The sequence below is a fragment of the Symsagittifera roscoffensis genome, chromosome 1, assembly GCF_963678635.1.
Source record: "Symsagittifera roscoffensis chromosome 1, txSymRosc1.1, whole genome shotgun sequence".
NCBI lineage: Eukaryota > Metazoa > Xenacoelomorpha > Acoela > Convolutidae > Symsagittifera > Symsagittifera roscoffensis.
The window spans coordinates 43,928,254-43,954,641 of record NC_087062.1 but is presented as its reverse complement, the minus strand read 5'-3'; the positions used below and the strand labels follow the sequence as shown (position 1 = coordinate 43,954,641).

General features: G+C 36.3%; 2 protein-coding genes across 2 annotated transcripts; one reads left to right on the top strand and one right to left on the bottom strand.

Moving 5' to 3' along the window:
- Positions 1–818: 818 nt before the first annotated feature.
- LOC134856762 (dynein axonemal light chain 1-like) lies at positions 819–26,388 on the bottom strand. The gene is made up of 4 exons (XM_063873031.1): positions 26,057–26,388; positions 25,512–25,664; positions 7,007–7,186; positions 819–1,197 (listed from the first exon to the last, which is right to left on the bottom strand). The coding sequence occupies exons 1-4, from the start codon at positions 26,156–26,158 to the stop codon at positions 1,024–1,026; spliced, it is 609 nt and encodes a 202-aa protein (XP_063729101.1). The 5' UTR covers positions 26,159–26,388; the 3' UTR covers positions 819–1,023.
- LOC134856761 (mitochondrial-processing peptidase subunit alpha-like) lies at positions 7,629–18,561 on the top strand. Its single transcript, XM_063873030.1, has 10 exons — positions 7,629–7,677; positions 7,866–8,047; positions 8,480–8,638; positions 8,984–9,150; positions 9,409–9,607; positions 9,849–10,004; positions 12,909–13,040; positions 16,182–16,303; positions 17,484–17,688; positions 18,185–18,561. Exons 1-10 carry the CDS (start codon positions 7,643–7,645, stop codon positions 18,397–18,399), a joined length of 1,572 nt encoding a protein of 523 aa, XP_063729100.1. The 5' UTR covers positions 7,629–7,642; the 3' UTR covers positions 18,400–18,561.

Genomic DNA, 26,388 nt, shown 5'->3' with positions numbered 1-26,388 from the left:
TAAAGCCATTGCAAACAATCTTCTAAACGAGATTGGTGGTGCTAAAATATACCAGAGGATAGCAGAGACTATGGCCAAAGTAATGTATGCGCGCCAGCATGTGAAGACACCGTTGGACTTTGAACGTTGATTTTGTTTTCTTTAAAAATATTGAAGTATATATTTTGATAGTTTTACGGTTTTGTGAAATGAATGAAAATTTGATATCGAGAAAGAATTGATCTTTGAATCATATTTAGCCAAGAACATACAATTGAATTCTTAATTGTCTTGACTTAAATTTAAATTATTGTTCTTTAGTTTTTCGTTGAAGAAGCGAAGTACAGTTTTTTTGTCATGACTGTAAAGCGGAAGGTGTGCAATACAAGCTGCTTTTTACATTGATTTGGAAAATATCGAGCTATTCAAACAATTTCCCAAAATGCAAATTTTTCACTGATTAGACAAGTATTTGTTGCTTTGCCTATAAAGACATGCGTGAGTAAATTGAGATATAGACCCACGGAATGGTCATATTTCTAGTCAGAAAAATGGAATTTTGTTAGTGTTTTTGGAGAACTCTGAAATTTGATTCAATCGACTCAAAAGAAGGCCGAAATTTTTTTCATTCTTATTTCAACCACTCGTAGAGTGGGAAGGAATTAAAGCTTAGTGAGTGATGGAATTTGGCTACCTCAAAGAAAGATCATAGAACGCTGAGTTGGTTTCAAATTTGAACCCTTTCAGTCATGATTCCAATATTTGAAGAAGTTCAAACAGTTTTCTGCGCAGAGTGAAACTGCCTAGATTTTTCAATTTTTTAAGCTTTTATCGTCTATTTTTCTTGCAGTTTTTACTCTATTCAGTGGCGCCTTTTCACAATTTTCTAAAATTTTTGAAACAACTCCGCAACCATTTATACTTGCCGAACGGTAAAAGCGAAAATTGTTTGTATGATGCATTGTTGATTGATTAGATTAATTTCACAACTGTCACTGCTCTGCGGAGAACTTTATTTTTGAGCTGTATAAGTACAGATCTAAGCTAGTTCATTTGGTTGTTGGATTCGCCCTCCGCTTGCTCCCCATCCTCCTCTGACCTCACAACTGGGTTTCCATCCAGCTTCTGCAACTGAGGCAGTCTCCGCAGTGCCTCCTCCTTCCAAGTCCCATCCTCACATGCACGCTCATACAGGGGGTTGCCCACAAACAACAGATCCTACGATTTAAAAAACTAGTATGAGTTAATCAGCCGAAGTGTAATTGAACCGAAGACGAGCAAAGGATATACAACAGCCGAACGTTGTGTCATTGGTGTAGAGAGTCATGGGACTTCGAGTGTCAAAGAACGTATATTTTTTTGTTTTTGTTTTTTCAGGAAAAATTTTTTTACGCTCAAATTTGCTTTTGTGCGGCTTAACTTTTGATTTCTTTTCAAGTTCAGTTCAAATTAATTTACTAATACCGATAGCAAAAGTTCAAATGCCGCCAAAAAGTGAATGAATCTAGTTTTAAAAATTGATTTTAGTTTTCAGAATTCTCAGCGGAAATACATTAATCTATTGTTCCAGTTTTCTCGAATTGGACTAGTTTCATCAACTAAGTGCCTTAAATTCAAAGAGCCAAAAGGTGGTATATTTTTTCTTTGAAACTCGAAAGGAAACTTGATCTCCTTGAGATCGTTGACACTTTTCCAACTCATGTCTGTTGACAGTGGTGTAATTGTTAGATAATTTTTAAATCAGTAAGTTCGACCGGTTTTTCTGGTTGCTGGCTCTTTTCAATGCCCAAGAAAAAAGCTGTAAATTTAAACAAAAAAATAAAATTGGCTATTTATTAATTTTAAAATTATTGTTTATTATTCTCCATTTCTTAGTAGCATTGCTATTTGCCATAGGATTCTAGTAACTTAAACAGCACTCGGCTTGGCTCGCTCACAATACACAGAATTTACATATTCCAACAAAAAAAAACTGGAAAATCATTGACTAAAAGCTCAGAGTTTGACTAATGTATAACTTAGTAACTCCTGGAGTGAGCTGAAAATAGCGCAGTTAAGATTGTTTCCTGCATTTGTGCTCATTTTAAATTTGACACAGTCACACTTGGTTTATTTTTTTATATGCCAGTAGGCATTACAAAATTCTATCACATTGCACTAATTCATAGAATAAATCAATGAAGTCTAATAGTTACAGCTCACCCAGGAGCATCAACAGACCAAAAGCCCTGATCTTATGCCCCTGAACATCCTTATGAACATCAAAATAAGGTATTACAATCGAAGCAAAAACGTTACATTTTAAACTTAGATAGCAATATAGTTAAAACTTTATTTATTTTTGTTTTTTTTTGTCACTGCTTATTAGGGAAGGCTCCGGTCTGCGATGGGGCTTCTGAGTAATCATTATACATGAGAGTCTAAGTGCACTCTAGAATGATCAGAATGACTTTCGAGTGCTCAATTAAAGCCCCACTGTGATTTAGTCGTAAGTTTCATACCTTTGAGCACTGAAAACACCCTTCACAAACCAGAGACGGTCCTACAATTTTTTGGTAATCACTCGAAGACAATATCAATGATGTAACTCTCTAGCTCATCTTGAACATACATGTCATGTTTACTATTTATTAAACCTAATTTCTGAAAAACAGAAATATATTCGAGTAGTTGAAAACTATAAATACTACTGCTTCTAATGCGTTTATTCTAAATTTTCCCATTGTTGCGGGGTTGTACATCCAGTAATCGCGTCAGCAATGGTTCAGATGAGGGAATATTTTATAGCATTCACGCTAATAAATGGAGGTTAACACGTGTTTTTATGCTATTCGATTAAAGGAGTCTGTTGATTTGAAGTCTTAAGTATTCAGGTCTCGTTCAACGCAATCGATCCAGAATTTTTCAGGCCTTCCTGCTCGTCTTTTCCTTTGAACTGAAACATGGTCTGTTGATTTTAGCCTATGGTCCTTTTCTTTTCGATGAACAGAGCCATACCATCGTAGCTGCGACCGCTTTTGTAGCTTGCCGAGATCATGAAGATCTGTCATTTTAATTACTGCTTCGTTGGTAACTCTGTCTTATAAGTAACTCCAGTAATTCTACGCAGATTGTTCATATCAGCAACCTTAAGAGAGCTTGATATTGCCTTCGTCTGCGCCCAGGTTTCAGAGCACCGCATCAGAAATGGCCGGAGACAAGCTCCGTAGATATGACGCCTTGTAATGAAGTCAATATGTTTATTCGGCAACAGAGGCGCAGTTTGCCTCCATTTTGTCCAGAAAGCTGCTATTCCGACTATGATGCACTTATAGCGTCACTTTCAACGGAAATCATATCACGCAATTAGCAGAAATCTTTGACAGTACTCAGAGTTTCAAACTGATTAATCCGTAGAGTAGAATTCTGATTTGAGTGATAATTGGAAGAATAATTGGATCTTGCACAAATATAATAATCATTATCTTAGGGTATTTTTCTCAGGCTCCTGCTTTTTTGTCCACCCATTGATTAAAAGAATTGCAGCGTATTGAATTAGCACCGACTCCCTTCAAACAACAAGCGCATGGATATTTTCCGGGTTTTTTGAAGAATAGACTTATCTTTGTCTCTGAAGAATAGACTTATCTTTGATACTATGCTTTGTCTTATCCTCATTGATTTTTAAATCGCGTTTTTGCAAATCTTTTTCCAAGTATTAAATTTTTCAATAGACTGGGATTCCGTTTCAGCGGATATCACAATGTCGTCTGCATATAGTAAATCCCATGGTACATGGAACGAAAGTTTCTCGTAGCCTCTACCATTAGTATTATGATTTACAATGGGCTAAGTGCAGCTCTTTGATGCTCGCCTGCGCAGTTTCCATTTAATCATTGCATCCTTGGGGACGGAGAACTCAGGTTTTTGACTCGGTGTACAGACTCATTATTAGTCGTACCAGTTTTTCGGGTACTCTGTTGCCTCAGAGCCCATGGGGTGAGTTCCCTGGGAACACAGTCGGAGGCGTTTTCGGGATCATCAAATATGTGAAGCTGTGGTTTTTTTTTGTCCCGCAATTAGTTCCTTGTATTGTTTATTGATCTACTAATGAGAAAACCAAGTTGCATGTCATCTATTTTTATCAATTGTCTCAGACGTTTTCTAATACTTGCTCGAAGTTTTCAATTGAGTGATCTAGTAATCGGATGCCACTATAGGATCCACATTCTAAGGGATCTCCTTTTCCTTTGTAAGAAGTAACAGTTTCACTTTCGATCCAGTCGGAGGTGATAAGGCCAGAGTGCCAGACTTCCTTAAGGACTTCAAAAAGTCCAACAAGTCTACAATTTCCGGCAAGTTTTATCATGTACGAAATTAGCTCTATTGGTCGTGGGCTTTTCTTAATTTTAATCTCGCTCAGTGCAAGTGCAACTTTCTGGATAGTAAATTGCTCTAATTGGCGTGCCACTGGGGGGATATCTTTCGTTTCAAACGGATTTGTTTCCTTTAAAAGATATGAGAATTAGTTTCGCCACTGCGATAGAAAATCTTGGTCACAAGTCAGGATTTTTCCATCACATTTGATTAATTTTGCTGCAAACACGTTCTTTTGATCGTTTTTCATTTGCTTGTCAAGGCGGAACATTTTATTCCGTGTCTCTGTTTTTCAGAGATCTTGACAACATTTCTGGCGGGATTGAAGCATTGAGCTAGTAGCTACTTTACTTCTGCTTCTGCTCTGTCTCCGATATCATTTCCAGACTTCTGCCAGTTTTTTCTTTTTTAATTCCTTTTGGCTTATTTTCCTTTCCACTATGTTTTTCTTTTACTCACTGGTTTTACGTTTGTTTCGCCACATACGTTTTTCGCTTCTTCTAGCATAGTTAATTTAAAAATGTCCCAGTCGCCCTGGATATGTTTGTAATCTAGCTTCCTTCTTATTGCCGCTTTGTATTTAGTTTGGGTTTCTTTTTAATTCAGTTTCCACGATTTTATTCTTCTAACTGTTTTTGAGTTATGGCGGTAATTGTGAACTTTACAATGGAAATCACTTGAAACAAGTCTGTGCTGAGTATCAAATTTGTGATACAGTTTCTCTGCTACAGTCGTGTTAGAATGAGATCAATCTGGTTGGAGTGTTCTCCAATATGAAACATACAGTAATCATCTTCGCAGCGTTTTTGAAGAAAGTGTTTTGGAAGGCTAGTTTTTGTGACTGGCAGAAATTGAGAAGTTTCTGACCTTCTGCGTTTTGAGTACCAATTCAAAATGGGCCAGTTTCGCATTCAAATTCCTGGCGCTACTCACCGAAGTATTCATTAAAGTCACCACACAGGAAAGTACATTCTTGGTCAGGTAGAGAACATTACACACAGTATGCCCTAATACAAGTCTTAGGCGCATAACGCGTTATTTACTCTACTGACTTCCAGAACAGTTTCAATAAATCGAGCATTGATGGCTATTGCAAATCCATTTGAGCCTTCTGAGTTTCCGTGCCAAAAAAACTTAAATTTGTGGTCGCCATCTCCAAAACTTCTTGTGCTGCTTTCTTTGAAATGATTTTCTTGTAGAGAGCACACCGATATCCTTCTTCTTTCTGGACTTTTGCATACCTCAAGGCATTTTTCTTTTAGTGTACCAACGTTCCACGGGCATAGTCGGAACGAATTTTTTTCTTGGGTGGGTTTTCGTCTTATACATAATAGTATGATTCATATTAGTAGTTGAAGTCGTGAGATTCTCAGCACCTCCTCCCCATTTAAGGGGCACACGGGACTGAGGGTTATTGCTTGTTTGATTTTCCGTGAGTTGTTTGCAGCGGTGCCCTTTTCAGAGCAGTTTCAGACCGAAGTCTTTAAGACGGGATGCCCTTCCTGACGTCTACCCTCCTCCTTTTTCCGCGTTTAGTACCGGCAGTTCTATCTTAAAAGCAAGACAGAATAGGCGGAGTTGAAAACTGTTGATAGTCTACGTCTTATCATTAGTTTCACCCCCGTGCCACTGGTATACTGAAATAAAATTCCCAGCGACGAGCTTCGAAGTTCCCTCTTTTTTTGAAATTATATTAGGTTCGGATTGCTGTTCACAATCATTTTGCACCCTTTCAACCTTAACACTTTCTCGATATCGCTAATTGAAAATATTGCGGCCTAATCTCGGTTGCAGTTTAAGAATTGGGGTCAAATTGCTAATAGATGTGCATCCATACACAAGCACGCCATTTTGAACTACTGGTTTAATTTTAAAAATTATTGAAATTGAAGACGTGTTTTTGATGGAAAATATATTTGATATAGTACATAAGTCCACAATATTAAGCATTTTTGATGAAACAAACTGAATACGAACTATGGAGTTGAATTTCTCAGATACATGTATACCCAAATATTTGGCAGATTGAACCTGTTCCGTTTTCGTACCGTTTATTTTTGTATAAAGGTTTTCTGTTGAGGTATTGCTGAGTTTAATAACTGTTGTTTTATCTTGGTTTAGTGTAAGACTGTTGGGTTTCAAACGTTGGTTAACATTTTCCAGATCTTGTGAAATTGAGTCAATTTTTCTACTGTTGACTTATAGCTGTATCATCGGCAAACAAAACCCCCCTTTGTACCATCACAACGTTTGGGTAAATGATTGATGTAGATTAGAAACAAAAGAGGTCCTATTACTGAGCCTTGCGGCACACCTTAATTTTTTGGTTTTCAGTTGGAAGAAAAATTACCTAATTTGCCTATTGCAATCGGTGAATTGAATTTTCACTAAAGTTTATTAGCATTGCCTCTGCATCCGTATATTTCGAGCTTTGAAAGAAGCTTCTGATGATTCAGTGTCGAACGCTTTCTGGAAGTCTAAAAAGCAGCCCGCTGGTTTAATGTTTTTCACAAAGTAAAGCTGAATACTGTCAATAACAGAAGCAAGAGCGTCAACAGAGGACATTTTTTCACGAAACTCAAACTGACATTCTGAAAGCACTTGAAATTTCATGTCACCGTTTATTATGAATGATTTTGAAACGGGTTGGAATATGATCATGATTGCTTGCCTTGAGGGCTGGAATGTCGTTGAGTCTCTGGAACTCGGACCAGTCCTTGACCTGGTTGTTGCTCATGTAGAGTATCTGCAGCTTCTTCAGCACATGTACTCCCTTCAGTTTCTCAATCAAGTTGTAGCTGATCCACAGCTCCACTAATGTCTCGCCCACTGCCTCCAGACCAGACAGAGCCTAAACAGATTCTCACAATGTTTCAACACTTTACAAAGGTTGCTGATTGGTGTGCAATCAGCGCAGTTGCGACCATGCATCTGCTCTTAAAACAAGCTCTAGAAATCATTCTGAAAGTTGTTCGCCTATCGTTGTTACTTTCTACTTGTTTTCTGCAAATTACCCTGGTAGTCCGAAGGCTCATGGGAGTAGTTTATTGCTTCAGAACTGCTCTTCAATCGTTTTTTTTTACACATTTTGAGTAATTTTCCTTGGCAATTTTAATGCTATGAGTTACGAGAGAAAGAAATTAAGCATTTCACTTGACTCCGTATTCATTAAAAAACACCCATGACAATTGTTTCTATGCAATAGTTTTTTCTGTTCGGCGTTAACGAAGACTCTAGGTCTCAGTATTTGCTGAATTTTATCTAATGCTCAAATAAATATGAAACGTACATTTTAGATTAATTTGACATGAGCAAGCATTGTTTTCGCCATTTATCAAAAAGGTAACTTCATTTTGGTTCTTTGTAATATACGAAATGAAGGAAAAACTAGGTTGGTTGTTTTTCATTTGATGAAAAATGTTCTCAAAAGAAAAATAAGATTTGAAGCTCCTGATGGTTGCCCCATTCTGATTTCTTAGCCCGTCAAATTTTTTCATTAAAATCATTTAATTTTGACCGAAAATTTGCAGGTTTTGTTCCGGATCAAGGTCTACAGTGACAGATTATCCCTGGCTATCCCAACCACTAGAAACAGTCTCCTCCTCTTCGTCCGACCCTCATTTAAAGAGGCCACAGCATGAAGGTCATCAGAGTGCAACACAAGTGACAACACTGTCCAATGGAGTGCGCGTCGCCACGCAGGCAGCAAAAGGTCAATAGTTTGTGTAAATTTTGATCAATATTCAAGCTTTACTTTGTCCGTAAAATAAGATTTGTGAATCACTTCAGATATTATGAGAGACGTTTACGAATGTATTGACTGCTGTTATCATAAAAAGATACGAAGCAAACAAAAAAAAACAAATTTTCGGTTTTTGATTTTTTTAGGGCAAAATGGTCATTTCGAATTTTGATTTTGACAAAATGGCCTTAGCTCCTTTTGATTGACAGAAAATGGTGTTCAGAGTAACATACATCAGCATGAATGTGTAACATAAATCAGCAAACAACTCAATTTAATATTTTTGCTGTTTTTGTATGCATGGCTTAATTAACCGATCAAAATAGTTTTCAGTCTTAGTATTACAGAAAGGATGAATGATTAGAAGCGAAGCGTTTTATTGGCGTTTTAATTTTGTTGCAGGAAACTTCTGTACCCTCGGGGTGGGTGTTAGTGCTGGCAGTCGTTTCGAGATGTTCTCGCCTGCTGGAGTGACTCACTTCCTGGAGAAGATGGCATTCAGCTCCACTGCCAACTTTGACTCCAAAGACCTCATTCTACAGAAACTAGCCCAGCACGGGGGTTAGTCAGCAAAATTGGCGACGGAAGATTGATTGGAATTTACATTCATATTAATGAACCAAATTTAACACACTTTGTTCAAATTTAACAAAATATTTTATGCCGAAGCCATTTAACTATATAATTCGAGTGGTTTAGTATATTTCACTTACCAGTTCGAAACCAACCACGCTACGATCATAGAGAACTTATTGTTCTCCCATTTTTTCATATACTTGAGAGCAAAAGATTCTGGTTGGCTTAAAACTTCACCTCAGATCACAGCCAAGTTAACTTTCTCATACTTTTCTTTTGCCTCCTCAAATCTACTAGTGATTCTCTGAATGTCTTCTTTCATTGTTTTAGGAATCTGCGACTGTCAGTTCTCTAGAGATGTCGCCTTCTATGCCCTCTCTGTTTCAAATAGGGGAGTGGAAACAGGTCTCGACATCCTCAGCCAAGCAGTACTGCACCCCCAAATAACAGAACAAGAAGTGGAAATGGCACGCAGTCTCGTCGATTTCGATCTACAAGTCAGTACTTTGAGATGATAATTTGTTTGAACGTGCTGCTGGGTTTGAGTTCAGGTTTAAATTGAAGGTTCTATTAGTGGTAGCTTGCACTTATGTGAGATCACGGTCTCAGCTATTCTTAACTTTATTGGCGCAGTTTTCTGTTCTGAGCTCATGCATACATGTGTGCTCCCTAGCTTTAATGTTCTGACCCAAATTATATTTGAAGGCGTTAAAGACTCCAAGTCTTTCTTGAATACCCTAGTCTCGATATTTCAGGACCACGAAGAGTCTTTAGCGAGAATGCAGCCGGATGTTCTTCTGCATGACATGATCCACAGAGCGGCTTTCAGAGGAAACACCGTGGGTCTGCCCAAGTTCTGCCCGAAAGAGAACGTGGAGAAGATGCAAAGAGATGATCTGAGAAGCTACTTGGCAACTTACATGCAACCCGAGAGAACTGTCATTGCCGGTGTTGGTAAGCTGTTTCATGCAAACGTCTCACATGTTTTGAAGAGTGTCTAGAGTTTGTATTCCTCCAGTAAAATGAAAATAGTCTATGTATTTCTTTAAAAAAGTGTCTCCTGGATGATTAAATTAGTTTATCTTTTTGGGCTTATTTCGAAATTTTTTGGAATTTCTCTTCGCTACTTGACGAAACGTTGGCTTATCCCCAAAACTTGAGTAGTTGAGCAAAAATCATGCGGCTGTGTGCTTAGGCGTGGACCACGATGAGCTGTGCAAGCTATCCGAGAAGATGTTTGTGTTTGGGGATGCCTCATTCAGAGATGCAGAGAAAGTGGAGGTAGATGAGTCATTGGCACAGTACACTGGGGGAGAGCTGAGGATCGACAAAAGACTCACACCCGTCACAGGTACAATACAAGCAATCGTTTAGCTCTTTCTTTCCTGATGCCTGTGCTTTTTTATGCTCTAAACTGGTTTTTTTTCGATGGTGAAAGAGATTATGTAGTCCCGATTTGGCTCGATCCTTTTCTTTCCTTATTTTTCCGACTTTCGAAAAAAAGACGGAAAATTTGGGCTCGGGCGGTTTTTTCTCCAGTGATATATTTTTTAACTTGTTTGGCTTGCAGTTTTAGTTATTGTTCCGATTTTTGAAGAGAGTGATAAAACCTTTATTCCCATGTCGGCTTTGTTTTCACTTTAGACCTATTTCGACTGTTTAATTAACCGTTTTTTCTGGAACTTTTCACCATCTCGAAATACATTGATGCCATGTGCTCAAACTTTCAAATGATAGTTCACGGGCTATTATTTTTCATAAAGTTATGGGGTAAAAAGGCGAGCTATATTTCCACAGGGTGCAAATTAATTCGGCTCATCACTCCAAATTGTTTTGAGGCCAGCTAATTTGCTGAGAAACTAGATGTGAATTACATTATTTTGTACTTAAAATTACATTAGTGAAAAGATTAACGCAAAAAATGGAGAAAATTTAATCGATTTTATCTAAACCAAAAACTGTTGCAGATAGTTTTAACGGAAGTCTCAACACTAAGGTTTTTGCCATGATGAAGTCTTCTTTGATTTTCAATTCTTGAAAAATATTTTGACCTGCTGTTTCTTTTAATCCTAGGCTGATGTTCAATATCAACTCGTAGAAATCCTACAGGTTCCAACCCAGGAAATTAGTCTCAAGGTCGCTCATTCTAGCCATTATTTTTTTCCGAACTGGATTTGAATTTATTTCAGTGTTCTTCATGTGTTCTCAGGTGTTTCATTAAGTGTGGAAACTTTTCGAAACTAAACTAGATTTCGTTATTCTCTTTACTCGTGATTGTTTTTTTTGCAAGCTAGAGTTGTTACATGATTGGGTTTTGTTCAAGCAGCGTATTAACACTGGCGGGCGTTGTGTTCAATTACGTGGTCAACTTTTTTCCAATCCAATAGGCAAATACAAGTGCTCATTTTGTTGTCAGTTTTTTGCATATGTTGGCAGTTTATTGGCTGTGTTCTCCACTTTAGTGACTAGTGTTTCTGTAGGATTCAGTGGCACAGTTGCATATATAAGTCTACTTTAATGCTTGGATGTGCGAGGGCTGTGCTTTAAGGTCGTTTATTTCTCAAAACCCATTAGGTTTTTTTTGTCTTTTTTCTCTCAATCGCCTTAGAGCTAATTATTGGTCTTTTTGTATGTGTTTTTTTTTTCAATTGCAGCTGCGCCACTGTGTTTGAATTTGTAAAAATTGAGAAAACGTGTTTTTTCTACTTAACCTCCTTATATTTGTTAATTCTGTCTATTTATTTGAAATACGACAGAGATTGTAACTTTTTCCTTTTTCTTCCCCTTTTTTGCTCTGTTACTTAAGCGCGCTCTCGAGTGTAGTAATATACGGTCAGTCCACAATCATAACCGCTCAGTTGCACATTTTAGTGCGAAATATTTGTGCCAATGACATCAAAGTTTAGGTTATCAGGACATGTTTATACTTTTTTGAAGGTATCGATAGCATAAGATCAAGTACAAGAAGGTTTTAAGCTGCGATTAATTTTCGTGAAGTTTTAGAGAGTTGAATTTTGGCAATCTGTCAATTTGATCGACCAAATTATTCCCGGCTGTGTGCTCTAATCTATAACAAGACTGCTCGTATCAAGTAAATTTTCACGATATTTTCTCTATCGTCAGCTTAATGTGTTTTTACGAACCTTCTTTTTTCTAACTTAACAATCCGCAAATGAAAGTGTTCATTAAAAGTGTTCATTTATCTGGAAATTTTATTGCAGCATTGAAAATTGCATAGCATCTGTTCTCTGCTTTATTTGTTGCTGGTGTTTATTCTTCTATCTTCTACGAATTAATCAGCTTCCGTGATTGGTTTGTGTGACTCTTAATCTTAAAGTTGCAGGTTCGAATCACAGATATAGCCGAATTTTTGCTAACTCGAGGCCTATTTATACTTTTTCTTATTCTAGTTTATAAAATTGCTTTTTCTCGTGTTCTGGCTAGTGTTTGCGAAGCGAAGCTTCGCCTCTGTGTGAAAAAATGGTTTTTTCTTTTTAAAATCTTCTCATACGCCCTTTGTAAGCTATAATATGATAAATTTTGCATCTACTGACTTGATATTTGGAGCAATTAACTTGCCGTAGTTTGACTTTGATAGATTTCCAACCAGACTCATTTTATTGCATTTGCTGGGCATTAATGTTGACGTTTTTTGCGCATTTTCATCCTAAATTGGATATTTGTAAACACTAATTAACGAAAAACGTAGTTGAGCTGTTATCAAAGTTATGTCAAAAATGGCAAATGATAAATCTAAATTGGTCTGAATGGAAAAAAAACTCCCCCAAGCCTGCATATTCCGACACTTTCTTCAAAAGTTGGAACAAAAAATGCTCATAGCGTTTGTGTGAGTTATAAAAGCGCGGGTAATCGATCCAAATATCAATGGACTTAGATGATCTTTGTAAATCGAATTGAAGCAAGAGTATTGGTCCCAATAATTTGCTCACTAGACTCAAATTTAAGTTCAATTTTTTGTGAAAACTTGGAGTGAGTTTCTTTCAAGGAATATTTGTGTGAGTTTTATGTGCCTTCTTAGAGCCCCTTTTTGCTCTTTTTTCGCTTGTTTGCGAACGCAGCTTTAACTTGTGTATTAACTTAGCGTTTAACAAAAATTATGATTTAACCATTTATTTTATAAGGTTTGGAGGGAGAGGACTTTGAAAGGACTTTTTTTTCAAATTGAAAAGTAACAATCTATCGCGGGGAAAAAGATACCTGAATAGTCGTTTAAGATTATGTTGATTTATATTAGGTGGTGACAACCCTCTTCCAGAGCTAGCTCACGTGGTCATTGGCCTTGAGAGCGTACCCTCTCTGCACAAGGATTATGTGCCAGCGACAGTGCTGAGTTTCGTCATGGGAGGAGGCAGTTCATTCTCAGCTGGCAAGTTCACAGTCCTTAACTCACTAATTTTCGGTCATGAATCGAAAGCTCAGAATCAAAGTAGAAATTAAATCTGGGTGCCATCAAGAAGATTTATACTCTGAATAAGATAATCAAGTGCCATGCAATTATGTTGCCATTTTGCAGTCAGAGAAGATTTCTGCATTTAATTCTTTTCTCGGTTGCGCCGTTTTTAAAAGCACCGTTTTGTGTAACTGTTATGAAAAATAATTATAAGCTGTTCGACTGTAAGTATTTTCTATTTCGGTAAAAAAAATCCGTAAAAGGTAATCGTTTTTTTGATCATTTTTGAATATCTATTTGCAAGTAAGTTTTTTAATCTTAATGAACGCCTGAGGACGTTCTTATCTTGAGTTTGCTTTTGAAATTTTTTTACAAAAACTGTTGTCCAATTTTCCTATTTTACTAAGACTGTCAATTATTCCTAAATTCAAGTTTTTCGATCAGATCCTTTTATCGCACCACGGAGAAAAAAACGACAGTAATTTGAAAAAAGATTACTTTTTGTTCTTTGTAAGGTCAGTTCATTTCTTTTGTTGAAAGGAGGGCAAACTTCGTGATCGAACAGCAGGTAAGAAATTTACCTATCGATCTAGTGTTCTCAATTGGGTCACTTCCAATCATAAGTAATCCCAATTCAAAGAACTTTGAGAGTATCTATTTTTTCTTCGAATTTCGAGTTGAGATTTTTTCAAAAAACGACGGTATTTTTTTCATCGACTCTTTTCCAGCTGTCTGTTGGCTGTGTTGTATTAAGAGACCAAGACATGGGTTTCAGCCTGATGGCTGAAATCTCTGTCTTGATTTGTTTTCAAAGTACTCAATACTATGTCAAAATTACATGCACAGAAAGATTAGGGTTAATTTACAAGTCATAAAGAGTTCCTCTATTACTTAAACCAGTTTTCTATAAGAATTCTTTTCAGTTCTGGCGAAGAACTATTTTCTCGCACTTCTATTAGCTGCCTTTTACAAGTCTTGATATCATACAATTATTGAAGCCGTCGTCATCCCTTTTTACATACATTGCATACATTGTCGATTTAATGGGTTAACATTGAGTTTTTTAGTTGAGGTGTAATATCTGGTCTTCATCTGCAAAAACCGCAATTTAACACCAGTTATACTCCCAGGCTGAACTTTTCCCGGTAGAATGGGCTAAGCTGTTGTTCCAAATATCTTTTTGATTGTCTCAATAGTCACCACGCTAGTTTTCCTTGCATCAAAACGGATGCTCAATAGCAGCAAACAGTCTTTGTCTGTGTAAAGCTCTTAGAATCAGCATGTCTACTATTCTCACTGGTTTTTCTTGTGTTTTTAAAACTTTTTCCTACACAATTTTGTTCTCCAATTTCAATTGAGCAACTTTTTTTTAAATAAGTTTTCGCACTTTTTCGTCGACGTTAATGTTACTCATCTCCAACTGAAGTAACTGCTGCTCACTTCTATCCGTTATATACTCGACAAAATTAATCAATGTACAAAACAATCAATGTCTGTATATAGTGTGTGTAATTGATTCATTTGAATTCAGGAATCAATATTGATAGTTTTTTAGTTGAAATACTTTGTTTATGATAATATACTCTTTCATTTTAAACAAGTGGAACAGTTTTGTTTCAAGTTTGATTCAAACGAGGCCAAAAAAGTAAGCTGTCGAAAATTCAATTACTCTTATTAAGGTCAACCGACTAGTCAGCTCGAAAGATGTTGCGTCAAGTAATACACTACTAACCAATCTTAATTCATCTCACGAAACCCATTTTCATTAGGAGTGTAAGTTTTCCAAGCATGCAGACTTGCTATTTTATTGGAAATAGTCAATCTCATTTATAACCTCTCGAAACACTTTTGTGTACACTAGCAAGCAGCGAATTGTATTAGTACCAAACTTTTTTTTCTAATTACACTAACCAGCAGCGTAGTGTATTAGTACGGACTTTATTTTTCCTAATCTAACTCGCAAATAAAAGTTTTCATTAAAATTATTCACTTATTTGTTGGCACTTTTGCTATAATCACGATCTCTAGCATTAGAAAATTCATTGCATCTGTTCTCTGCTTTATTTATGGATAGGGTTTGTTATTATACGTGCGTGGCTGAATGGGTAATGCGTAAGACTCACTATCTCTAGGTTGCAGTAGGTCGCAGATCGAATCCGAGACGGAAATACCGGAACAGAAAGCCGATTTTTTTCTACTTCGAGGCTTATTTCTACTTTTTCTTATTGCAGTTTATAGAGCTGCTTTTTGTGTTCTCGCTTGTGTTTGCGAAGCTAAGCTTCGCCTCCGTGTAGAAACATTGAGACTATGAAACAAGAGTGAAACAAAAGGAAGTTGATATTTGCCTAAACAGCATGAATTTATCTGCCCTAAAAAGATAGCGCAATAGACGATGTATCGGAACAGAAATTATTTTATGAAAAAGTAAACTTTTGGACACATCTCAACTTGACAGCCTTGTTTTAAAATGTTCATGCTTCAATTTACTCTAGAATACTTTTCTCAAATCTGTTCGCTTGTTCAAACCCACGTGTATTCGTATGATTTATTCAAACCCACGTGTATTCGTTCGGGGAGCGGTGGTGAAGTGGTTACGTCTCCGCCTCTCAATCGAAAGGTCGGATGTTCGAGGCCCACCATGATCCGTTCTCGTTGCTAGAGGGTGAAGAAACATTACCCAACCCAGAAAAATACCAAAAAAATTGCATGTAGTTCTTTAACAGGGGCACAACAGCGGTTCGCCGTGATGAGCTGTACAGCTCTTGTGTTGGTCCTTTCCCCCGTGGATAAATGGTCTCAATCTTAATTTACTCAAACATTTATTTTGCAAAAAAAGTTCAGAGGAGTGAATTTCAGCAAACTAAAAAGCCATGTGATAGCCAAGCAAACTAAAAAGCCAAGCTGAAGCCCAGTCTATCACATGGCTTTTTAGTTTGCTGAAATTCACTCCTCTGAACTTTTTTTGCAAAATAAATGTTTGAGTAAATTAAGATTGAGACCATTTATCCACGGGGGAAAGGACCAACACAAGAGCTGTACAGCTCATCACGGAAATCGATGAGTCACAAGTGTCATTTCATAAGATTTTTTCAAGATTTTTCTTTTTGTCGCTTATAGGAGGTCCTGGCAAAGGAATGTACTCGCGGATGTATCTGAATGTGCTGAACAGGAGACACTACGTGCAACATGCCTCAGTCATCAACTTCCCCTACCACGACTGCGGACTATTCGCACTGCAGGTGAGATAAAGAATTGTAATCAACTCATCACTCTGAGTTCCTGAATGTTGGTACTGTTGTTCGAGGTAACACTATGTGTACTAATGTGTCTCTTTGCGCTTATGTCCGCTCGCCTATTCTTCAATGAGTTCTTATTCTGGTCTTAATCTCAACTCCTAGAATGCGACCTAGTCAGTATCGAACCCGGCACTTCAATCTCAATGTCACTAACAACCATGCTATGAGGCCCTGGCAGTTCGATTTAATATTATTTTTTATAGAGAAGTGTTTAAAGGTGCGAATAACGAGGTTTACGTTAAATAAATGTTTACCGGTAGAACGGTCCATTGCATTGGATCTTAGAAGTTAACCATTTTTTTGTTCTAGGCTTAATGAGACACCTGAAAACGGGCCATGTTGGCTTAATGGTGTTCTCCCAAACGATTCCAATTTGTATTTGTAAATTTGGGGGTAGAGAAATTGGACGATAAGCAAATTAGACGGAGGCACTTGAAAGGAAATTAGACAATTTTGCAAAACTGCAATTGTGAGAAAATAGACGAAAGTGTGAGAGCGATTAAAATTGTTCGCAGACAAATTGCGTGAAAAAAAAAATATTTTCCAGACAACAATTAAATTTCGGTGGCCAAAAATTTTGCATGTCAATTATGCATAATTTATTCAATGCGAAAATCTCTTGTAATTTTCGGATTTGACATTTTATGTTCATTTTAACTAATTGTTTTGATAGGTATTGACATTTTATGTTCTTTTTGTGACTCTTAAGAAAAAATTTTGTTGGCCCTTTCCTTTTAGCAAATGCCAGATCTGTTAAAAAGTTTCGTCTAATTTCGTTTTTGTAGCATCCGTCTAATTTGCTTATCATATAATTTCCTAGGCCCCGTAAATTTTTTTATAAATAACTCTGTAACTAGATATCGTTTGGAAACAATTTATTATTATTATTTGTTTTCTAGTTACATTGTTGTTCTTTCGTGGAATAAGGGAAATATATGACATAGAGTTTAACAAAGCCTATGTTTTCTCTTGTCTATTTTGATTGGGAAAACAAAATAACGGAAACTATATAACCCTAAAACATAAGAGTCTATGTTTGTTTGGGGAAAGTTTTTAGTAGTCCCTGGATGTGATCCATTTAAAAGAGCCGACGAATTGGATAAAAACAGTGGCCTGTTTGTAGCTCTCATGTGAGCCCCAGTTCATCCGGGACACGGTGAGAGTGGGGGTGCAGGAGTGTCTGAATATGGTGGAGCAGACAGCAGAGGAGGGACAGATGGGGGAGGAGTTGGAGAGGGCCAAGAACCAACTGAAGAGCATGATGTTCTCCAACTTGGAGGTCAAACCAGTCCAGATGGAGGACATAGCCAGACAGATACTCAGCCAAGGTAAACCAACTCAACCTTACTTACATCAATTGTCAATAAATACTCATAATTACTTGCATCACACACTACTAGTTTGGATAATTTCATTTCTTTATGGGTTAAATTTAATTGAATTTAATGAAACTAATGAAATTATAAAGTAATTTTTTTGGCACAACACATCTTTTCTCACTTTGATAAATGGTGTCAAATTTCAACATCATTGAACGATAAGCTCTCGGTCTTCTCAGATGCTCTGGTCTCTTAGTGCAACTGAAGTGTATGCACCTTAAGCCTTAACATGTTGAAAAATTTAAAAAAGTTATCAGTAAGAATATGTTGATAATATCTTTACACTCAATTGTAGACTCTCGGTGATATTATTTTCGCCCTTCTTCTATTCTCTTCTCGTTCATTGTGTTGTTTTTATATATATGTTTGATGATGATATAGCATACATGATTTTGGAGAAATAAATTCTTTCTTTCTTAATTCTCGGCTAACTATCTGTTTTCAGGTTTTAAACGAGAGCCCAAAGAGATCTGTGAGATGATTGACAGTGTGACTAAAGAAGATATAGTGAGAGTTGCGGACCAGTTGATTGCATCCAAGATATCAGTGGCTGCCCTTGGACAGGTGTCAGATGTGCCAACTCAGAGAGACATCACTTATGCTTTCATAAACAATGCAAAACTGCCTGATGATAAAAAGTCCAAATTTAAATTATACTAGGCTTTTTATTCCAAACAGACCATGTCTAGGGAAGCGCTCTTTCAAATTAATAGTGATTAGGGACGTTTTTTTTAATTGCCAATTTGAAGTAATCATTTTGCGCAGATTTCATTTTTCATTTCATGTGTAGCCTCGTTATGTGACAAATAAACCTGGTTCTGCTATCAATCGGAAGTGATTTGAGGATAAATAATTGATCCAACATTTGCCGTAAAAAATTCAAATGTTATCATTTTGTACGTGACATTGCGTGTGATCATTGCGTGTGAACCTCTTGATAATTGCGTGACATTGCGTGTGCGAAGACAAAAAAATAATGGCAAAATTTTATCTTTCGTCCAAAAACACAATTTTTTTGCTTTTATCTACAATGAAGACTGGTTGGAACAATATGTAATAGTTACTCATCGACCGGCTCTTCATGGTACATCGTGAAAATGATTTTTGAGTCTTATTTCTGTGTCCTTAATTAATTCTCCCGTTAATGCCATTTTCGATTTTTTATTTGCCGTTTTTTGCATGTATCTGCGAAGTGCAGCTTCGCCGCCTCTGCGTTTACACAAGCTAGCGTAACTTTATATGGCAAATACTCATTTTTGCCCAATTCGGAAATAAAAAAGCTCATTCGGTGGCTTGTTTGCTGCAAGCACTGGCAATTTATTACCTTAAACGAAAAAACAAGACAACAACAAATTGGAACTGCTCAAAGTACCAAACCCATAAATGCCGCGCAACAGCAATTACGGATGGAGAAAACTTTATTGAAACGAGGGGTCAACATAATCACGATATTTCCACGGGCAAACCTGATGCTCGACTAGTTTTGAAAAACATCAAGGAGCTAAGCGACAGTAACACCCCAACCGTCGCAGTCGCAACCGCCATTCAGCCAATTACAGACAACATTGCCACTCAACTAGCCCTACCATCCAAAGAAAATTTAGTTCGCACCGCACAGCGAGCGCGCAAGCAACGAGAAGAAGTCTTACCAGTCTCCCCAGCAACCAGAAGTTTCGAAATACCCGAACTTTTCAAAAATTTTATAAGATTTGACAGTGGGCAAAATGATCACGAGAGGAGATCACGAGAGAGAAAGCGTAGATTAATTCTGTCGGCGCCAAAAGATCAAGGTCGAAATACAAATGGTTTTGGATTGTTTTGTATATGCACCAATATGAGTCATGTCGGTCGGATTCGTTTTCAAGTTCATATCAAAGTCTAGACTATCGGCAAGGTCATTTCTGTTCAAATCTAAAATGTTAACATTTAGCAGCGTGCATGGTAACTCATTTTGGTTCGCAAAATTTTTCGCAATTAAAGCTTTGATGTTTACCGACGATATGGTTCCGAATCTTTTTCAAGTAACTTTCACTTTGATTCTAACAATTGGTTTTAAAAAGGGGTTAAAATGTAGTGGGGTTATCTGATTTTGGAGTTATATGAGAGGGGGTTAAGAAAAAGGGGGTTACAAAACACGGGGTGATAAGCTTGGGAACCTTTAATAGCATCTGTTCTATCTATATTGATGGCTCGTGTAGACTCAATTTAATCGCCCAGATGCGAGGGTACATGCAAAAAGGAACCTCGGAGTCTCCAGATTGACGGCATGATTCAGACACATAGCAACAGTTTTTGTTTTCAAGTCCTATTTTCCCTTTTCTTATCTTAGTCCACTTGCAGCTAGTTTTCCTGTTTTCTAGCTTGTGTCTGCAATATACAGATTTGCATCTGTCTAATGCAACGTTATCAGCAGAAGCGGTGCCCAACAATACGTACGCTGTTGAGGTTATTATCGCATTCCGTTTTGAATTTGAAATTAAAAATCTTGGCGTTAAAGGTAGTTTACTCAAAATTGTGTGCAGCTACCTCAACCAGAAAAAACAATTCGTGACAATTGACAAAACTCTGTCAGAAACTTTAAACCTGCATAGTGGTGTACCGCAAGGCTCTCTCCGAGGGCTTTTGTTGTTTATCATATACATTAACATAAGCAGTGAGATGCAATCTAAAGCTTTTGGATACGCCGATGGCTATAAATATATTTCAACTAACCAAATGTCATTTCATCATGACTTGGAGACGCTCCTTAGATGATGTGATCAGAACCGTATGACCCTCAATATCGATAAATGTAATCTTATGAACTTTAATGGACAACAGAGTCTTCTGCTTAAAGAGCAACGAGTAAGCTGTCGCAAAAACCAGAAAAATCTTGGTATAATCAGGTGCGGCTTTTTGTGGCATGAAAACACAAAAAGACGCGCGCCGAGAGCAGTGAAAACGCTTTTCTTTATTAAAAAAAATATTTGTGTGTCTAACAATTAAGGGTAAGCTGAATTGTTATGTTGCATATGTAGTACCCATTCTTACATACGGTGCTCAAGAAGTCTTCCTGAACAAAACAGAAATGAAAAATCATTGAACGCATCCAGAAAAAAGCTATGCCTTGGATTTACGGATCCTCAATTACCTATCTTCAGAAGCTTCAGAAGTGCAAACTTCTTTCGCTCACAATGTACATAGAACTACACGATCTTCAACTATTCATCAAACTCATCAATGGGCAATACGATCTCGATATTTCAGAAAATGCCAAAAATGAACGAAACTCGACAAGTTTATAAAGTTTTCATTGTCAGAAAAAAAACCGACTTGCTAAATGCGATGAAAATTTTTGGTCCCGGTCAACAGTTCTTTTCAATGAAGTTACGGATTTGAACAACCTGAGTGGATTAAAACAAAGATTTATCAACATATACTGGAATTATACTAACAAATTTTACAATAAACTAGTGACATGCACTTGGCGTATATAATGCATCTGCAAACAATGCAACCCTCAAAGGAAACTCATAGATTTTTGAAACAGAGGGGCGCAAGCACTAGGGACCTGTCCCTGAAGACTCATCTAATGTTTTGACTGTGTCCTTTTAAATCAATTTTCCTTTTGTTTCTTTGTTAATTCGCAGAAACTATTAAGAAATGTTGTCGCACTTATACCGATACACGAGACAACTCGCTGCAAGTAAAAAAGTGTCATGCGATATTCATTTTTTTTACTTTTCTTAAGCGAATTCTAAAAAAAATAATCCCTTTTCTAAAACTTCGTATTTTCACAGTTTCAAGATCTTGATCGCACGCACCTAGAAGAATGTACAGAAAAAGCTCAATTATTGTAAAAATGCTGATTTTTTCTCAGCCAAAAAAATTAGACTTGTTTTAAATCATAAATTAAAACTCTTCAAGCAAAAAGACTCCAACAAATGGTCATGTCAACACGAACACATACGTTAGGTGTCCGCATATAATTATGGAGCAGTTCAGCAATTAATGCACTGATCTGTTGGACAAGTTCTGCACTGGAAAAAAATTGCTTTTGGCAAAAGTTTGACAAAAAAATTATTAATCGCTTGATCATGCATGCTAAGTTAAATAGCAATAATTGAAAACTTTTCCGAGCAGTTAACTCGAAAGCAACAAAAAATTGTGAAAAAATGGTTCACTGCGAGTTGTCATTATATTTTGGACATGATTTTGCAAGAAGCAGCAGAATGGAAAAACCTGAAGATCGAAATTCGCTAAATTCACAATTTCACTCCAAATTGTTTTCAATTTAATCAATGTAATTAAAAATATTGCTAATTGATGACAAATAAATCACAAAACAAGTAAAACAAAGCAGATTCCTAAAAACAAATTAGGGAAAGAAATCTGTAGCAAACAATAGTTGTAATAAATGGAACAATTTAAACGTAAAGCTGGAAAAAGTTAAAGCTGAACAAAGATTTAGTTTTGAATTTAAAAATTGTTTGATAGAAATACACGGGAAAATTCTTTTTGACAGATCCATTAGTTGTTTTCGAGATTATTTTTTTAATCTAATATTAGTATTGTTTTATTCTCTTTTAATTATACAAGTTATATTTGTATATTTACGTGCCGGTGTACGGTGTAATTATTGATTTTTAACTTATTATAATAACTTCTTTTTGTAGCAGCATGTATGTTTAACCTTAGCGGTTATTTTGAGTATAAGTCTTTGTGAAAAAAAAACGTGAAAGTTTTTCTCTAATCTGAGTTGAAAGCTGATCTTTTCTGATGGAGTTTTTGTTTCATTAATAATACCCAATAATTCCTTAAAGCAGTTAACATGCTCAAAATTGTCATAACTTTAAGCCTTGAAACTTTATGATTAGATAGTACTGAAATTTCGTACCACTTTTTTTTTGCTATTCCGACTTTCGATGAAAGTGACGAAATATTTGTAATTGGTGATAGTTTTCTTCAAGTATTTCTTGACTTTTTAACCAGCAGTTTTTGTTGGGATTTTTTATGCTTTCTTACTTAAATCAAAAGTAAATTAGAAAAAAAAACAAACTCAAAAAGTAAAAGTAACGCTTAAACAAAAAAAAAAGCTTTGCAAGAACAACTCAATTTCGTACTGAAATTTCGTACCACTGTTTTTTCCTATTCCGACTTTCGAGGAAAGTGACGAAATATTTGTAATTAGTGATGGTTTTCTTCAAGTATTTCTTGACTTTTTAACCAGCAGGTTTTGTTGGGATTTTTTACGCGTTCTTACTTAAATCGAAAGTAAATTTAAAAAAAAACATAAACTCAAAAAGTAAAAGTAACGCTTAAACAAAAAAACGCTCTGCAAAAACAACTCGATTCAGTGGTCCATGTCATGTATGCTTATTAATTATAAGACGCAAAATGGCAATTTTTTCAATGAATTGTTAGACATGGGTCTGTCTTCAAGATCTTGATCAAAAGGATCTTGAAGAATATTTTTAAATGATCTATCAGCGTTAAAATTGCTTATCGTTTCACCCAAAAAAAAAGACTTGTATCAGATCAAAAATCTATGCACAAAGACTCCAACAAAAGTACATATCAACACAAACTCACACTTTACATATCTTGTACCCGATTGCAATATCCTTGCTTTTTGCGAGGGTAATAAAAGGGATAAATAATATTTTTTTGATGACTTTTTCAACTTCAATCTTGAACTGAAAAAATTTATGTTGTTGATCCAATGCTCATTACCCTTGCGATAGTAAGGGTATTGCAATTGGGTACTGGACTTATTTCACATAAATAATTTAAGGCACAGAATAATCAAAATTAGAAATGGTAAATTTAGGTTCAGTTCTTAATTAATTCTAAGTACTTCGTGGCTCTGGCACACTTGGTCTGGAGGTAACGAACACGCCAGGGCCGGCCAAGGTAGGGTCCTGAGAACGATTATGACGGGATCCGAATTTTTAAGAATGGAAATATTCCGTTTCACAAAAAAATTGTCGGTTCATTATCTGTCTGCTTATGTTTTGCCAGCTTAGTTGTCATATTGTATTGTAGAATTGTTGTTTTTTTTAAGATTTGTTACATAGTTGCTTTTAGTATTCTCATTAACCTCTGATGTTGTAATTTTACTAAACTTGACTTTCTCATATTTTTTTCTCTCAAAAATTTTTTTCTGCCCAAATGATTTCGGCCTATTCTTTATCAGCTTAGTGACCTAATTTTGATTCGTAGCAAGGAAAACAAAATTTTTATGCTGACACCTGGATCGCACAAAAAGGTACAAATAAAAATTCTAGTTTAATTTTTTCATTACCATATTTTTTTGGATTGATAGGTTTTGGCCTATAATATATCGGTTTGATGGCCCTATTGCGTTGTTCAACAAGCGAAAAATTTTTCTGTGTACGTGTCTGTGTTTTGAGGGTCAAAAGGAATTATTAATTTAAGTCTTGTTAATTTTTTTTGACTGGCAGGGTTTCTGCCAAGGTATTTCTCGGATTTGCTACCGTTTGGTACTTGCTTTTCGCTCATTTCGCATTTCTTGGTCTTGGCATGTTTTTTTTTGAGAATTAGCTTTATTTTTTCAATAGATCAATTTTTTCTTAGCTAGCGGCTTTCCTGTTTTGTATCGCAAGTGGTATGAAGCTCAGCTTCACCTTTGTGTTTAAATTATAATACCGAATGCTTACGAAAACCACCGGACATGTTTTAAAAGTTTCTATAATTGATTTCAATGCATGTTGATTATCCCATTTATGAGTTCCAGTGTCATAAGTCCGATTAAATTCTTGAAAACCCTATGATACTGAAGCTGCAAAATTGATTTAGTTTAGTTAACGAGACACAGAACAAACACGCTCAATTAGCATGGCATCGAAAAATTTTTGAAAATATTTGAACTTAAATTGCAATATAGCTTAACATAGGTTGCTGGTTCTTAGCCAATTTCATAGGCTGCTGGTTATTAGACTGTAGTCAGATTTTGCTCAAACTTTCTCTTCTATATCATACTTTTTTTATGTACGCATGCTCTTAATTATTAACAAAACCTCAAAAAAAAAGATTCCCGCTTTATATAATCATAATCCTATAGATTTCGGGAACAGACTAATATGTTTTCCGTACTGACCGTTCTTTTTTGTTTTGACTTACCAGATAAATGACGTAATTTTTCTAGTCGGTAATGTCGGAGTGTTTCCTACATGATCAGTTTTATTGGCAACATCGATGCCTCAAAACGAAAAAAAATCACCTGTTGCGATTCTTAGGCAAATTAAGGATCATTAATGCCCGACGAACTGCTTTCTAAAAACGCGTTATCGCCAAATAAACCGGCTCAGAAAGCATTCTACTTTGAGTAGCGACAACCTTTTTGGTATTAGTTTTATGTTAATGAAAGCAGAACTTGTCACTTTTTTCTTGAGTTCAAAATGAAAAATATGGTAAGATTGTGGGTAGGCGCGGATCTAGGTTTTCTTGAGGAGGAAGGCAGATTCTAAAATTTTGACGACCTTTTTTTATAATAGAAGTTGAAAAGTAGTCTGCTTGACCAAACTTTTGGTCATTTCATTTCTTTTTATCCGCTGAGTAGGCGCCGAATCAATCTGCTGTGAAAAAATGAGCTAATAGCGCTGTTTAGTAATGTCTCTGTTGGGGTTCATTTAAAAAATGATAAAATTTGTAAAAAGCTCTTTAGAAAACCAACTTACACAAGTAACAGTTTTGTAATGGAACACAGAAACTTTCGTCCAGTCATGTTGGATTAAACTGTCACTTGGCATACTGTCACACAAGAGACTGACCTTGATGTTGTTGCGGCCGAGCGAGAGTATGCGGAGATGTTTGAATCCATTGAGGTTGGCTATCTTCTCAATGCAGTTGGTGGAGAGGGAGAGTTGTTCACACGTAGGGGCTAGGTAGGCCAATGAAGCATCCATCTTTTCAATAGGAGGAATCTGAACGCAGCAAAGGCCAAAGCGTTCTGAGCAACTCAAAGCGCCAAAATTTTCTGTTCAAAAAATGTTTGCTCTACTGGCTTTTATCGAGCTGTTGTAATTGAACAATACAGGTCGCAATTTCTTTTTTGCTCTTTTTATAAACGAAATATTTTCCTCGGAGACGTGAAAATTCGACAGAAATTGTTCAAGGTGCAGAAAATTTAAAACATACAGGCTTGAAAAATTTGATAAATCTTAGAAGTTTCTGAAAACAAGTAATGACTGACTCGGGGTCACTTTTTTATCAAATTGATTTTAATATGTTTAATACTGAACTAACTAAGTGAATTAAGAAAATCAAAAGCGAACATGAATTTTATTGAAGTCTAAAAGTTCAGTGCAATGCATACCTGTGCGTATAGTTTGACCCATCTGACTTCGTTTGCTTTGCACTCGTATTTTTCCTCGAATCGAGTGATTGCATCTTTAATCGTCGTCCCCTTGGAAGACATGATAAAACACAAATGACGTTGCAAAGTAGAAAAAAAGCGTAAATTACACCGTCAATAGAGTGAAATTATACAGTGTGCACTAAAGCCAGAGGCAAATGGAAAGCTTGCATAAAATATAAGGTACTTTTGTTTGTGAAAGAAGAAACAGGTGGAAAATTTTTGGTGGTTGCCGACGCATCTTCATATCAACGGAATAAAGCAGATTATTTCTTCTTCATTTTTTCTTTTCA